Consider the following 17,668-nt stretch of genomic DNA (forward strand, 5'->3'; position numbering starts at 1 on the left):
GGAAAAATGAGAAGGTTGGCAAGTATGATACTATCAAGTGCCATTCATTCAAAACTCGTGGGCTGCACTAACATCAAATTTCCACATTAAAGTGCGTGCCGGTGCGTGTGTCGGAGGCCCCTGGTTAACATAGCACAAAGCATTTAAGCTTTGTATGCGGTGTTTTTCTTTTAAAAAAAATTTTGTGGCTCCCATTACTTTCTTTAATTTGTGAAACTTGCCAAAATGGCTCTTTGAGTGGTAAAGGTTGCCGACCCCTGGCATAGGCCGTATAGGCAAATGCTAAGGGCGCCGTCCATCAGGGGGCGCCACGCCAGTGCCACAAATGTTGGAGGAAAAAAATAAAAAAGTTGGTACTATTATTTCTAAATACATAAAATAATCCCACGTTAATTAAAATGCAAAGTAAAGCCTATTTAATAGAAATATTATTTGTTACAACATTATTTATTTTATGCAACTTGTTGACACGTTTTATTTTGTGTTTATGTATGTAAAAAATATTGTATTTCACATATATAAATTTTTTATTTTTTGTATTCATTTATTTATCCATAGTTTTTTTTATCTTGTTAACAATTCTGATTGTTAATTTGCTTTCTTTAAGTAAAAAAAAAGGTCAAAGACAATGCTATTCGGTTTCTTGTGAGTATATACACTTCACTGCCGATGTGGGAGGGCGCCACCTAAAATCTTGCCTAGGGCGCCAGATTGGTTAGGGCCGGGCCTGCAATGGGGAACACGTTTGTGTTGGTACTCGACGGAAAAGTGTCTCCAGTCTCATAACCCGATAGTCCTGCTAGTGCACGGACAAGCAGAGAAAAGCGTGTCGTATAGACGTCCACAACTGTTGCCGTCTTTTGGTGTTTACGGAAGTCGGGGCAGAGAAACACAGCGACATGCTGCAGCAGCCTTTGTTAATGCCAGCCAACGTGGTCATGGAGCTTTGTACCCATACACAATATCTTCTGACATGCGGGGGAATCGCTATTGCTTTCATGCCGCCAAGAGCTGTGAAAGTGCTTGATTTCATATGCAGACGACGATCACCTTTATCTAATCGTGGCAGCCAAAAACGAGATTAGTATTAACCTGTGACCTTTAACCTACTTCAATCACTATGAATAGGATAATATTCAAAAATCTTGTCATGACAGTCAGTTATTCCTGAAAATGTGATCACTGACAAGGACTGTTCCAACCAAAAGGCCCTTTGACCTCAACTATGTGTTGGATATTGTTCAGAAGCAAAAAACTAAGAGTGTTCCTGCTGGTAGAACATCGACATGCAACCAGATTGACCTTTGATTTTGGCTTCATTAATCACCTTGGATGCAAACACAGTTCAAACTGGAGGTAAAAAAAATGAAGGAGTTGAATACAAACCACAGTGTAAGAAGCACACACACACACACACACACACACACACACACACACACAAACACAAACACCCACACACAGTGGTGCCTACCAGCCAGCTGCTTGCCCATGTTCTCCAGCTCTTTGGAAAAGAGGGGGTCTCCCAGCAGCAGGCCCATGGAGCTCCCACCCCTCACAGCCTTGAGATCAGCCTCCCAGACAGGCTGACGCTAGCAGGCGAGGGGAGCAGAAAAGAGAGAAAGTGATATTTTTAAAAAGAAAGCGAGAGAAACCCTTCAATTAACCCCCTTTTATATAATTTTCAGCCATTACTGGAAATATCTGAGCCGTATCTGCTGAGGGCGAGAAAAAAAAGGAGGCTATTATTATTTTATGGGCTTTAGAAAAACACAAGAAACCGCAGCGAGCGGAGATGAAAGTGTGGAGCACGCAGGGCAGATTGTTTGGTGAATGCGGGATGCTCGACTGTCAGCAGTTCTTTCCACTCTTTTTTTTTTTGCTTTCTTTTCACCGACTCGTCCCAAAGCGGCTCGGGGTGTTAGGAGACAAGCCTGACGGCAGTAAATGTGACTCTGACTGCTGTCTCTCCACATCTGACGCTGTTATCATGCAAAGACAACACCCTCACACGCTGCACACTATTGAAGCCTGTATTATAAAAAACACATGCCCACTGGTGGAACCTATAAAGTCGATCTCCACCGCACAAATAGTCTGTTTCAGGGTCAAACTATAACCATTATAAAACCTTGATCAACTTCTTCATTCTAATTGGTAAAATAAGTTAATAACTGTTAATATTATAACGTAAAACCAATATAACACTTTACTTTAGTGGTGAATGACAAAGTTGTAACGCACAATCTCATTCCTACTCATGTATCAAGAAGTTAACCATCAATAGTTAACAGCAAAATATGCAATAAAGTAATAAACACAATGTTAACTTTTTTGATAGAATTTGGCAACGCTTTTACAACACGTTTCCACTTATATTCACCTATTATTTTGGAAGAAAATGTGCAAAAAAGCTAGTAAGAAAAAGCAAAAAAAAATTATAAATGCTTGCTAACCTGAGCTTTCACATTGTTTAGCATTGTTTTTGTTCAACTTTAGATGACTTTCTATGAAACAGTTGGTTGCATTTCAAATTGTTTGACCTCAGGGACTTTACAGCTGGAGATAGATTAATACATGGCTGAGAGGTCATAACCATTTAATTGTATTGTACAATAAAATGTTATGTGCTTATTTTGATTTCATTGATTCTCTAATTGTCACTAGATATATTTCACATGTACTACATTTACTATTAACTCCAACGTAATGTTAACAGGCAGCTAGCCACAAATACATTTGGCTCTACCTATTCGCACATCAATCATAAACATATTATAATGAACCTAGTCTGCAATCGCCACTTTATTTTGTAAAAAAAAAAAAATGTAGCATTCAATACCACACATGTAATAAATTATCTGATTTGCAAAAATGCTAGAAAATTTAATTTAATAAGCTAAGCTTTAATATCATGTGTTAAACCTTTCACTCAAAGTATTGGATTATAACAGAAGCCAAAAATGTTATTTGATTAAGACATCATTATTTGTGAGTCGTGACACAAAAAACCAGACAAAAAGAAGCAACAAAAGACAAAAACTTTTCGCAAATGCATCATGGCCAGAATTATGCAATTCCATAATTACATCAACCCACCACCCCGAATAGATGAATGTCCTGTGGGAAGCATTGGTATAATTATATAATGGGTTAGTATAGTTTCCCAAGACAGAAGTCTCACAAAAACAGGTCGTCTTATATGCGGGTCAGCACAGTTCATTTAGCTTTGCCAAAAAATTGTCAGGAAAAGCTGGAGTATGTGAGCCAGCGCTAATCCTAAAATTCTTTGGGTCAGTTAGAGCCAATAGATGAAAGTGCGCGTGAGAGCTTCAAGCCCAGGTAGGAAATAAAAGTTGTGATGAGATACATGCGGCTGCTTCTGGAACCCAGTTCTTACATCATTCAAAGCCTTTAATAAGAGACAGAATTGGCAGAGCGCTGATGCCAACGTTTAAACCTGAGCTTCTGATGAGATACATGCAGTACCATGCAGTCATCCAACCTGGGATCAACTCTAGCAGAGTATTTATTTCAAGGAGTCATGCCAATAGGAAAAATGAGGGTTTTGATAAATGTAATAGCTTTAGTTTATTTATCTTTGGAGGCTGTCAGTTACACAATTACAGCAGCGAGGTCAAAATGTCACTGATTTACAGTTAATGATCGATGCTTGTTTTACTTGCCTATCATTTACAATCTCTATGTTAGACAAGAACACATGTTTTTTAAATGCGTTTTAAGTCGTAAATAAACGCTAGCAAATGATAGCTAACGATGGAGGTAATGGGAGTGTACTGTATTGTGCCTACAAAACCCTCTAAAAACATCCAAAAACCACCAACAATACCCCATTTAAATGTCATAATCTGAATATTAACTAAGTATTTGCAAAACTGTTATTAAAAGCGGTAACACAGACAGATTATTTTCAGCGGCGCCGTGATCACAGAGCGCTAACTACCTCATACTGCTTTATTGACATATTGAGCCTGTGAGCTGCTGCATCACCTCTGAGCTGGTGAAAGTTAATTATAGATTATAAATCATGCCTCCGACCTGGATAGTTGAGGATGTGGCCATAAACCAAGAAGTTGGTCAACTTATACCCCAACATCGTGAGAAAGACACAAAAAGAATCTTATTTGCGGCACTTTTCTTTTTAAACCTGCATGAAGATTATGATTAATTCCTCATCTAAACGGAAAGATATCCCATCAGTCTGCATCTCAGTGAGAGCAGACGTTGTACAGTAAGTGCTTGTTTTATTATGTTCATAGTTTGTATTTCTTGTTCAGCACTTAGAAATACTGCTACATGATGCTTTGGGCCTGATTTACTAAAGGTTTGTGTGCACTAAAACACGTGCAAACTTGATAGCATACGTAAAACTGATCTACATGTGCAAAGTGGATTGCGTCCCTTAAGTGAGGCATGCAATCCATTTTGCGTCTCTGTCTTCATTAATATGATAAATGATAAATGGGTTGTACTTGTGTAGCGCTTTTCTACCTTCAAGGTACTCAAAGCGCTTTGACAGTATTTCCACATTTACCCATTCACACACACATTCACACACTGATGGCGGGAGCTGCCATGCAAGGCGCTAACCAGCAGCCAGCAGAGGCAAAGGGTGAAGTGTCTTGCCCAAGGACACAACGGACATGACTAGGAAGGTAGAAGGTGGGAATTGAACCCAAGTAACCAGCAACACTCCGATTGCTGGCACAGCCACTCTACCAACTTCGCCACGCCGTCCCTATGCAGAATATGCAGAATATATGCTGATCATCAAAGCATCCACAATACTGGGAGGAGATAATGCAAATATATTATACAGCACACACAATGTGATTCATCATCGCTCATCAACGCTTTGACAGCGTTTGATTTAGCATGTGTGAAAAGGATGTGCAAACTGACAGTTCCACACAGGGATTGGTGCTTGCGCTGCAATGACAGACAATGGACACCGTCCTACATGTGTGTCTCAACATATTTGAACTGTCAAAAATGTAATTTACACATATCGTCTATTCAGCAATATTCTTTTATAATAGCAGTTTGATGACTTAGGGGGCTGATTAAAACAAATTCCACTGATGCATATGTGTCCTTTAGCGTTTTTTTTTAATGACAATCGATTATTCACATACACTAAGTCTATATATTATTAACTTATATGAAAAAAAGTACGCATTTTTTATGTCTTGTGCACAGTAGTGCAGCATCTCTCTCGTGCACCTTCAGCAGTAAAAAAAAAAAGGTAAAGATAAAAAAACAAATTAAAAAAAGTGGTGTCAATGTAGATTCACCGTACGACTGCTTATAACATTCCCATAAAAAGTAGTACATGTCTGCAGCATGTTTGAAAACACAGCATATTCATGATAACATGGAAGTCCAGTAAATGAGTGTCTCCGTGGTGATTGTACAAGCAAAAACTTCATTTAAATAAGGTGGTCTGCGCCACTTTTTAATTGTACACACAATGCCAGTAGATCACACGCAACACGCCCCTTAATAGTACAAGCTATTTTATAGATTGCACAGGCTGTTTAGCGCGTGGTATTTGGATCTCAAAATGATAAGGTTTTGGACCACCATTTGTCACAAAGTAGTCTTTGTTGTCTCTCATGAAGTCTGCCAGGAGTAGTAGTGTTGTTGTTGAAAGGAAAAGCCAACTTTGTGATGGATCTGTGAAATTATTGCGCCGCAGTATGCTTAAAATGAGCAAAATATGTAAATATTACATGTTCTTTATTACGAATGTGCCTGTTATTACATAACATATATACTTACAGCATGTATATTAAAAAATGATGGAGGCTTTTGGATATCTTTAGAGCGCTTTATATGCAGAATAGAGCAACTCCCATTGGCTCCATTGTTATCTGACATTTGCTAGCGTTAGTTAGTTAGAATGCATTAAAAAAAAGCATGTGTTTTGTCTTACATGAGGATTATGAATGACAGACAACATTTTTTTAAAGTGCAGTTCCCCTTTAAGGGGATGGCTTAATCAATCTGTACATGTTCTGCATGCCTGATTACATCCAGGTGTGAGCCGTAGCATAAACAGAAGTCATGTTGGGCTTCTTCAGTCAGTAATCTCGTCGAGACTGAACCAACAGCTCCTCTGCTGGTTGGAGCCAAGTAGTGCACTCCATTGTTGTTATTGCTGCATTAGACATGAAGTACTTCAGAATGCATTTAATGCGGTTTCTGTCCGTTCTTTTGAGTTAACTTGGGATATTTCTTGACTTCTCCGTGTGTGGCATTGCGTGCAACAAGAATGATGGAGGGGGCGACATGAAGGGATTCTCCCTCTTGTCAATATTCCTACTGTATTGATGTTCCTCTAGCTAGATTGTCATCTTGTAATAGGAGTAAATTCAGCTTCAATACAAAAGCGACTCTTTTAATTAAAGCCAATGTGTCAATCATTGCGTCACGCACAGTAAGTAGTATGGATGGCGTTGTGTATGTTTTAAACACAGCTCCTACAAATTGATGACGGCATCTTGAGAGTCAGCATGCATGTCGAGCTGTGGTTCTGTGGATTGTAAACGAGTGCCAAACTTTAAAATACATTTAAAAAAGGCCACGCGGTGTATCGCCAAATTGCCCTGGAAACTGAACATAAAGCGTGACAACAACGTCTGCCTTCTATCATTCACAAGGCATTGCCTCACTCTCCTTTTCCACCTTTAGCCTTACAAATGAACAGTTTCCCCTGGCAAGCTTTATTTACATCACTCATGCAACAATGTTGATTAAAATACATCACTTAACACCAAAAGGATAAAAAGCATACATTTGTCTGGCGTTAAGTTACGGAAAATATTTCTCTATAGGGTATTTATCACCTTAAAGAAACTTGCAGAGGAAAGGTGCTTGCCAGACTAATAATAATGACCATTAACAGTATTTACTTTCCAACACGGCCGAGCTTTCACAGCCTAAATCGAGGAAATGTGCACACTCCACTTCCAAACACATGATTGAATGTGCTCATATAATTGAGGACACCTTTTGAACATAGCGTCATTCAAAAGCAAGGCAATCAAAAAAGACATTTAAGAAAACTGAAGCATTTTTTTTAAAAATTGGGAACAGATAACAAAAAATAATTTGAAAAGTAAATAAATAAAACAAGCTATGTGCTTCTAATTGAAAAAAAATCAACAACTTTATTTTGTTGAGTACAAATACTCAACTACAAATACAAAACAATACTATTCCAACTGAGTAAAAAAAATAAACATTTAAAATAAATATAAAGTGGGAAAAAAATAAAACACAATAAAAAAATACCGGTAAATAAAAATAGAAAAAACTATTAAAATTAAAATTATTTTTTACTGTGGTCTTCATCCTCAAAATTATTAGATTCATATTTAAATGTTTCTTGTTCTTATTACAAAATATTTGTTTTTAATATTACACTACTCTTTAAAGGCCTACTGAAAGCCACTACTACCGACCACGCAGTCTGATAGTTTATATATCAATGATGAAATCTTAACATTGCAACACATGCCAATACGGCCGGGTTAACTTATAAAGTGCAATTTTAAATTTCCCGCTAAACTTCCGGTTGAAAACGTCTTTGTATGATGACGTATGCGAGTGACGTCACTAGTTAAACGGAAGTATTGGTACACCTTTGAATCCAATACAAAAAAGCTCTGTTTTCATCTCAAAATTCCACAGTATTCTGGACATCTGTGTTGGTGAATCTTTTGCAATTTGTTTAATGAACAATGACGACTGCAAAGAAGAAAGTTGTAGGTGGGCTGTTGCAACACAACCAGGAGGACTTTGACTTGGATAGCAGACGCGCTAGCCGACGCTAGCCGCCGACCGCACGGATGATCGGGTGAAGTCCTCCGTCCTTCCGTCGATCGCTGGAACGCAGGTGAGCACGGGTGTTGATGAGCAGACGAGGGCTGGCTGGCGTAGGTGGAGCGCTAATGTTTTTATCATAGCTCTGTGAGGTCCCGTTGCTAAGTTAGCTTCAATGGCGTCGTTAGCAATAGCATTGTTAATCTTCACCAAGCTGGAAAGCATTAACCATGTATTTACATGTCCAGGGTTTAATAGTATTGTTGATTTTCTGTCCATCCTTCCAGTCGGGTTTATTTATTTTGTTTATATCTACATTTGAGCCCGATGCTATCACGTTAGCTCTGTAGCTAAAGTGTTTCGCCGATGTATTGTCGTGGAGATAAAAGTCACTGTGAATGTCTATTTCGCGTTCTCGACTCTCATTTTCAAGAGGATATAGTATCCGAGGTGGTTTAAAATACAAATCCGTGATCCACAATAGAAAAAGGACAAAGTGTGGAATCCAATGAACCCTTGTACCTAAGTTACGGTCAGAGCGAAAAAAGATACGTCCTGCACTGCACTATAGTCCTTCACTCTCACTTTCCTCATCCACGAATCTTTCATCTTCGCTCAAATTAATGGGGTAATCGTCGCTTTCTCGGTCCGAATCTCTCTCGCTGCTGGTGTAAACAATAGGGAAATGTGAGCAGCACTCCAGCTTGTGACGTCACGCTACTTCCGGTAGGGGCAAGGCTTTTTTTAATCAGCGACCAAAAGTTGCGAACTTTATCGTCGTTGTTCTCTACTAAATCCTTTCAGCAAAAATATGGCAATATCGCGAAATGATCAAGTATGACACATAGAATGGATCTGCTATCCCCGTTTAAATAAAAACATTTCATTTCAGTAGGCCTTTAAGCAAACAATATGATAAAATGTTCTCAAAATATAAAATATAGATAAAAATATAGATAAATATAAACAATGTCAAATGCATGAACATGGCATTTGTAGTTTTTAGCAATAAAGGTAGAAAAATCCTTTAAAAACAATTAATACAAATATTTAATACTAGAGACGTCCTGGATCGCGTCAGGTATCTGCCTTTTTTAACTGATCAGTGATTAGCTGATGAGCTTCCTAGTCTGACCGATCTTAGCGCAGCTGTGTTCCAGTGTTTATTTACATGGCTAAAGATTGTACTCACGTAAAAGATTCCTTCAAAAGCGATGCACGCTCAGGGAAACACAATTACATTTCTGGATTTCTTGTTACACATGCCGAGTGCCATGAATTTCAGAAGGGTGCGTGTCTTGGTAGAACAACGGCTTGATTTTGAGCACAAGCTGCAATGGACGCATTGTCTATCCACAGTGTGAGATAGAGTGTAAGGGTGAGTGTAAGATACTAATCCAGAAAATAAACTATGTTTCTTCCAAGTAACATTATCACTGGAGGACTAGTGATAATGCTACGCACACACACACACACAGAGCGTGAAGACACATGAAGTTAACCGCTAAAGCTTTAATGTAAAGTAAAGTTGATTGATCCGGATGTCGATCTACTGATACTGGGGGTAGTATAAGTTTATAAACGACACTAAAGTTTTTAGATTGATATTAAAATTTTTCTTGTTCTTATTATTACAATATTCTTTTTTGTTTGTTTTGTTACTGTTTACAAACTCAGTAAGTATGTATCTGGATACAGGAAGGCTATGAGGGCAAAACCCAAATGATTTAAATGGGAGCTAATAGTCATTTTTGCTTTTGATTAGTTTTTGTGCACTAGTCAACATGGATATACACAGAGGACCGGTATTTTTGGTACCGGTGTCTAACTGGGTCGGTCCAGGAGGACCGTTAAGATTCTGGACAAATGATACAGCTATCTGTATTTTTTTACCAAGCTGACCGTCGTAATTATGACACGCTGTGACATTCATACAAGCGCCACTGCAATGCATAAAAAAAGACTCAAGTAGGATTTGGTCAACATTAATCCTCTTAAAAATTCAAAAAACAGCATTCGCTGACAAGTCTCTAGTCGTCGTCTGATGTCACTCCATCCCGCCGCGTTTGCATGGCATCAAAGCACACCTTGCTTAAATGCACACCCACCTAACATGTGGATTGATTGTATTGGTTTATATTATATATATTATATATGATATATGATGTAAAAGGTCTGTGTTCTGCACATAAATATCATGTCCAGCTGAATGTAATTGTAATTAATAAAAAATACAATGATGGATCTTTGTGGCCTTCACAAGATGGTGACATATCAACTGCATTGCACCCTGCCACTGCACACATATTTGACTTGTTTAAGACTTAAAAAACAGGCGTTGATAAAAGACTTCCCTGCTGAGAAATGTTACATGATGTTGGTGGCGTACAACCTCTTGTGCGAATAAAAATGGTAATGAAAATGATTTCTTGCACATCTTTATTTACACCAATTGCATATGGTGCCGGCAAGAGTACCGATACCGATACGGAATACTGATATTGTCAAAATAATAAAAGAATGTCTGTTTTATGCCGATATTGTATAGGATCAATAGCGGTATCGGCCAATACACAAAGCTCCAATATCAGTATCGTATCTGAAGTGGAAACGTTGTATCACAACACCCCTCATCCTCATACTTTTGTCTAGCCTCACAGTACAATACAATACATACTGACTCACTTTTTTTTTTTGGTATCGACCAAACAGGACAAGCGGTAGAAATTGGATGGAAGGATGAATACAATTTTAACGATATACATCCCTACTAGTCACCAGTGTTGGGACTAACTCTACTGTTACTGTAACGCCGTTAGTTTCGGTGGTAACTAGTAATATAACGCGTTATTTTTTTATATACAGTAACTCAGTTACCGTTACTGCATGATGCGTTACTGCGTTATTTTACGTTATTTTTATGTAGTATCGGCTAGAAACTGAAGATCTGAGTGTGTTTTATTGGAGCGCTCCGGTGGAAAAGAAGAGGCGTGCTTTCCCCCACCCACAAAAAGCACGCCTCCCCGCAGGGAGCCGTACTTCGGGTCTAACAACCTTCACTTTACCCGGAAGAGGGTCTTTACAGCTGAGGGTGAATGACGAGCCCGGCGGTTTGTTGCAACTTTGTGACTTTATTGGACGCAGCCATCCAGCAAGCTAGAGCACCTACACACACTCACTGTCGCCGCTCCCTCACCTCTCTCGCCCACTCACTCACTGACGTCACTCACCTCTCATGCTGTCATATCTTAAAGGGCCACACACACATACGCTACTCTCATAACAACTAACAAGACATCATGGCGAAGCCAGAAGTCGAGTTTTTTAACATGGAGACTTTCTCAATACTTTTCTTTTGTCGAGCACAAAGAAAATAACATTTTAGTTAAATGTAAGTTGTGTCTTGGATCAAAGATCCTATCTACTTAGAGTTAAAGTTAAAGTGCCATTATGTTGCAGCTATTTAAAATAGTTTTGTCAATTTTTTCTGGCCTGAAATTAATTGGCCCTTTGAAACATATCTTTGTCTTTGTGTGTTGTATGTAGACCACATTGCTTTCTGAGTTCAGTGATGCAAATGCATGTCAAGTTGATCAACAGATTGTATTATTCTCCAGTGCAATAACAGTACTGAAATGAAGGCTAAAAGGGCATTAATGAGAGCCTTAAAAAAGGGGGAAAAAATAAGTAACTAAATAGTTACTTTTCACAGTAACACATTACTTTTTGGTGTAAGTAACTGAGTTAGTAACTGAGTTACTTTTGAAATAAAGTAACTAGTAATTGTAACTAGTTACTGGTTTTCAGTAACTAACCCAACACTGCTAGTCACTATATTTTGTTACAAAAATTATATGCAGAATTAAATACCATACGTCCAATATGTCATTGATTTATACAAAATACTAGCAAATCTAAATGTAATAAGATAAGCTTTGTAAAAATGTGTAATTGGGTTGACTTTAGTTATTTCCTATGAAACATTTTCACTTCTGTAATCTATTGTCAAAGTATTGGATCAGGACTCAAAATCTGATCAGATCTGAAGCAAAAAAATCGCATCGAGATCCGAGGCCAAAAAATGTTGATCGGGACATCTCTACTAAAAAATAGCTACGCATTAGGCATTGCTCCACTTTATGGTTTCCACACTCCCTATACAGCAGTTAAACTCAAAATAAAAGAGGCCAACACGTACAATTAAAGTCCAAACTGCCACATTCACTGCAGTAGGTGACAGAAGACCTTTGCACTTGCGTTTTCCATGTGGGACACATTAGCTGTCATACTAAGGAGGGCCAGAGGACATGGAGATAGTTTGCATCCTTGTGTGTAAGCAGACCTACTAACATGTGATAACCTATTCAAGCTACAGAATGTGGCCATTAGAAGTGCAAGAGTCAAAGCATTGCTCTCATTTCTGCATGGATTCTGGCCAAGTCCAAACCAGACTTCTGACGACTGGCGCTTTGATTCGATGAGGCCTTTCGGTCTGCTCCCAGTTAGTCTGGAGCCTCTCTGCATCTGCTGCGCACACGGAGTAACGTCTCGGCTGGCTCTTTTTTTTATTATTGTTCAAAACTGCTATAAAAGGCTCTGTCTAACACTTAGATCAGGCAATTATAAAACAAAAGAGAGAAATACTGGCTTTTTTGGGGGTTAATTAAACTGAAGGGCGGCGGCCTTGATTAGCAGCATGTGAGTCGCACGGAACTAGGTAGACTTGTACAATCTAATACAAGAGTGGAAATACTGCAAAGGCATTTATGGAGTGTCACAGAAATGTTGTTGTGCTTATAGTTTTCTTGAGTGGTTTCCGTTTTTGGGGCACGCACGCACGCACACAAATACACATATGAACAAATACATGTATGGCTGAGTACAGAGGGCCCAGGTGGGTCAACACTATCACAGGAGCCATCTAAACCAGGAGGTCATCAGACCAGGACGGATCAATATTGGTATCTGCCAATACTCAAGGCTCCAATATCGGTATTGTATCAGAACTGAAAAAGTTGTATCGGAAAGCCCCTCGTCCTCATACTTTTGTCCAGGCTCCCAATACATACTGTATGTACTGTCTCACTTTTTACCATCGAGCATCAAAAATGGTTTACTTATTTTTTTCACTTAAAAGGGAACTGCACTTTTTGGGGGAATTTTGCCTATCATTCACAATCCTTATGTAGGACAAGAACACATGGTTCTCTTTTTTTATGCATTCCAAGTCTTAAAATAAGGCCAGTACGAGGTGGCTAACAATGCAGCTAACGGGAGTACTCTATTCCGGCCATAAAGCTCTCTAAAAAACGTACAAAAAACGGCAACAATACTCCATTTATATCTCGTGACCTGACTATTAACCAAGTATGAGCGACATGTTTTTATTATCAGCGCTAATGCAGACAAACTACATTTAGTGGCGCCGTGATCACAGCGCACTAACTAGCTTATGCAGCTATAGTGTTGGCATACTGAGCTGGTGATCTGCTGCATCGCCTCTGAGTTGGTAAAAGTTAATTCTAGATTATAAATCATGCCTGTCACCTTGATACAGGCATGTGATTTGACCACAATGAAAAAGACTGAAAAAATTTCCAGGGGTCTGGGGGACGAAGGCCAGGTCCAGGGCGGTGCCCTGGTGGGGGGACAAGGGGGGCAACGCCCCCCGAAGCTCCTGGTTTTTCACCAATTTAACATGCTAAAATTAACAAAGACAGCACCATTTGAAGAAAATATTTTAGTGTTTAAAGACATGAAAACTTCATTAATAGAACATACATAACCCTAATGAGTCACTGTATATGGTTCAGTCCCAACAGTATTTAGTCACTAATATTTACATCTTGTGTTCATTTCACATCCACAGGTGTCACATTGATCAGTGTTATTATCTACAGTTTATTTACAGTATTACCACATTACTTCAGTTCATGTAATGTAATGCAATGTAAACATTTCATTCTTTTCGCCAAAATAGGATAAACATTTATGAAAATAATTAAACATGTTTAGTATTGTTTACTCATATTTGAAAATAGGAAATAATAATAATTTGAGGACACTGACATATTGCATGAAACAATTTAAAACAATTTACCTTCAAGATTGTTACACCACTGACAATAGTTTCAAGAGACTACATAAGAACTTAATATTACAAAATAGTATTATATGCAAATTTATTTCAAATAAATTGTTAACTGGAATCAATAATGCGACTCTTTGAATTTCTGTAATTTCATAATATATTTTCACGTGGCTTTTTATTTTTAGAAAAAAACATTTATATTTCGCAAAGCAATAATTGGTTAATATTTAAAACAAACATGCGTATTTCGCAAGCAAATATTTTTTAGCTTACCTCATTATTAACAACCCTGTCTGCAACTGAAGTGGGTGGATCTTTCCTCTCGATGTCTACGGCAGTTGTCGATGTAAACAAAAGATGAAGTCCGTAAGGTTTGCTCACTTTCGGTTGACATCCAAAAGTACTAGCTAGTGAAAAGTTAGTTTTCCTTGCTTCAAGTTGTTTCATATGTTTTTGGCGTTTCGCATGTACTTCCAAAGCCTTGAAACCTCGTGATCCATAGTCAATATTATCATGACACCACATGCACAAAACCTTTCCGGGACGATCGATTTTCCGAATAAAATCACCGGACAAAGTCGTAACTTTCTTCTTCCCAACAGTATCAGTGATTTCCCTTTCCATCGAAACTTATTTTTGACATGTTTATCAATTTCTTTTACTCGTAAAGCGTCCTTTCTCTCGAGAACCGACATCGTTTACATATGGAAAATGGCCGTAATAACCATTATGAATGATGACGTTATTAACGTCATCATTCATAACAGATGTCCTGATTGGTCACAAGGAACATATCGACCAATCAACTACGGCGTAATATAAACTACGTCTCGAATCTTGATTTAGGGTCGGAAAAAAAACGGAAAAACGGGAGATAATTTTACTTTTTTTTCCCGATATTAAAAAAAGACGGAATTCCGACTTTAGACGGAAAAATCACATGCCTGTTGATAGTAGACGGTTGTGGCCATAAACCGAGAAGTTGGTCAACTATGACATTCAACTTAGACCTGAAGGTGGCGAGAAAAACACGAAAAAACGCTTGTTTGCTGTTACCTTTTTTAACATCAGAGTGGATTATGATAAATTCTTCATCTAAACGGGAAGATATGAACATCCCATCAGTCAGCATCCCAGTGGGAGCAGATATTGTACAGTAAGTGATTTTTTTATTATGTTTGCAGTTTCTATTTCTTATTCAGCACTTAGCAATACTGCAATATGATGCTTAGTGTTTCACTAAAGCTGGATCTGTTTAGCACACAGCTTCTACATTTTTTAGGTCATCTTTGTTATATTCATGCTGAAAAACATAAGATATTGGAAAGTAGTCTTTGATGGCTCTTATGGTCTGCCATGAGTAGTAGTGTTGTTGTTGAAGGAAAAAGTGGACATTGTGATGCGTCTGTGCAATTAATACGTATGCTTAAAATGAGCAAAATACGTAAATATTAAATGTTATTAAGAATGTGCATGTTACTACATTACATATATACTTAAAGCGTGTACAGTATTTAAAACATTTTTTTAGAGCGCTTCATAGGCGGAATAGAGCGACTCCCATTGGCTCCATTGTTTGCTAACGTTTATTTACAAGTTAGGATCCATTAAAAAAAGAACAACATGTGTCCCTGTTCTACATATTGATTGTGAATGATGAACAAAATTCCCCCAAAAAGTACAGATCCTGTTTAAAGAGTAAAAATATGTGCAAATAACCTTAACGTGATGCTGTGTCATTAAAATTGAATATTTACTGATTATTGCAGGTGTATGGAAAGTAAACATGTTAAAAATGTTTGGCAGTGGACCAGATTTATTCGCACTGTGCATGTGTACCTAATGTTGTGGCCCCTGAGTGTAACTTACATGCCTGGAGCTTTTCAACAAAGGTGCATGTACTCCCATGGCCCATGAATATGCGGGCCTATTGTTTAAAACTTCGCCCCAGCAGTGATATCATTGACGTATGAGTTATTGCAGAAAAGATGGGATCATTTCGCTTGGCTCTCACTCAATTAACAACACCCTCACGTGGTTGTTTTACAGGGGGGGGGGTTCTAACTCAGTTATTGATGGCTTGTAAAGTGATCTTAATGCTGTGATGTAGTCGGGGCACTTACAGAACCCAAAACTTGAGACGTGACCTCGCATTCCTGCTGCAACCGTCCTGCCGCTGCCATGTCCGCCTCGGGCAGTGGGGCTGGTGACAGACGACACAACACGCACACATGAGAAAGATGAGACGCATGAGAGGGAATTCAGTGGAAGGTCTGTGACTCACATGTGATGTCAGGTACGGCTTGTTCAGATGCGGACCTTCTGTCTGGTAAACTGTCTCCTTGCAACCTAGAGAGACACAATACGCGCATCTTTGAAAGCATTGACTGCATGTTTGGAGACAGAATAACAGAACGTAAACAAACAAGGAGGAACATGACGGATGAGGGTCAAGAAAATATTTTTCTCTCATCTGACTGAGATAGAATCAGTCTGTTTACATGACGCTGATATACGGCTACCTTGTAGTTATGGCTAACTAACAGTTGTCCTGAATCATTGAGACGAGGATGGCCAATAAAAATAAACTAAATCTGGCCTAAAAGGGGGATTAGGACCACACAAAAAAAGAATGTTTTTCAGATAAGAAAGTATCATGACACAAAGCTGAGATGTAGGCTTTGTTTGTTTGTTAAGGGTGGTTCCAAGTACTTTGGATTGATTTTGGGGCATTAAATAATAAACAATGCCTTAGCGGAGGTCTTTATGAATGTCTCTTAACTGCCCGCAGCCACTAGGGGGCATTTGTGTTTGTAATGATGATGCTGTAAACATTTATTAGCCATTGTTTCTAGCAACTGATGGACATTTCTGTTTTATGTACTGTAGTCTGTAAATAAACCAAATAAATACAACTAAAATCCGCCATTGGCAGGCAGATTCCCCCTTCTTCTGTTTTGGAATTTTCCTTTGTTTTTTAGTCTACAAAATATATGTTTGGCCTGAAATTAAAGCTGTATCGCAGAGATTTTGAAAGTGAAAGACAGCAGAATATACAGAAAGTCAAAAGACAAACAATAAAGCTCTAGCTGTGTTTCTTCAGCTCGACAAACTAGAGCTCAGACACCAGAGAGGGATAAAAGCAGCAGATTTCTCATGACTGTAAATCACGCTGCTCCAAATTCTTTCACTGCACCCAAATTTGAGGTCCGTGCAGCCTTCAGGTGAAGACAAAGGATAGCAATCACTCATTTTACGGCGTGGCTACCTAGTGTCAACACTGCAGGCCTCCATCTTGGCTCCTAACTCTACCATGAAGATAAAAACAGAAAAAGCTTTACAAACACATTTTCTTCTTTAAAATCCTCCCACTTTGTCTCTTAGTCTTCTTAATGGTCTTTTTGACCAGTAAAACGTTCTTATAACGTCACAAAAATTATTTGAGAGACATCAAAAATATTAAAACAGAAGTGATATCTGTCATTTAGAGTAAACATTATATACAGTATAATATATACAAATACATATATATTATTAAAAACATGCAGTTAAATCAGTGGTTCTTAACCTGGGTTCGATCGAACCCTAGGGGTTCGGTGAGTCGGCCTCAGGGATTCGGCGGAGCCTCCGCCGCGGAGGTCAAGACACACCCAACTCATCGTGTAAATAAAAACTTCTCCCTATCGGGGTATTATGGATACCCCCAAACATTCTAATTTTCCATCTGATTTG

At 38.5% G+C, this 17,668-nt stretch overlaps 1 protein-coding gene across 2 annotated transcripts in view; it reads right to left on the minus strand.

The window, feature by feature from the left end:
- The window catches only part of lg15h8orf34 (linkage group 15 C8orf34 homolog), a 126,818-nt gene that overhangs the window by 52,047 nt on the left and 57,103 nt on the right, over positions 1-17,668 (minus strand). For both annotated transcript variants that reach the window (XM_062021279.1, XM_062021280.1), the window contains exons 9-11: positions 16,221-16,285; positions 16,060-16,139; positions 1,472-1,589 (exon numbers count right to left, since the gene is read on the minus strand). In XM_062021279.1, the coding sequence (XP_061877263.1) occupies positions 1,472-1,589; positions 16,060-16,139; positions 16,221-16,285 (263 nt within the window). The remainder of the gene's footprint in view (positions 1-1,471; positions 1,590-16,059; positions 16,140-16,220; positions 16,286-17,668) is intronic.

This window comes from Entelurus aequoreus, linkage group LG15 (assembly GCF_033978785.1).
Source record: "Entelurus aequoreus isolate RoL-2023_Sb linkage group LG15, RoL_Eaeq_v1.1, whole genome shotgun sequence".
NCBI classification, from domain to species: domain Eukaryota; kingdom Metazoa; phylum Chordata; class Actinopteri; order Syngnathiformes; family Syngnathidae; genus Entelurus; species Entelurus aequoreus.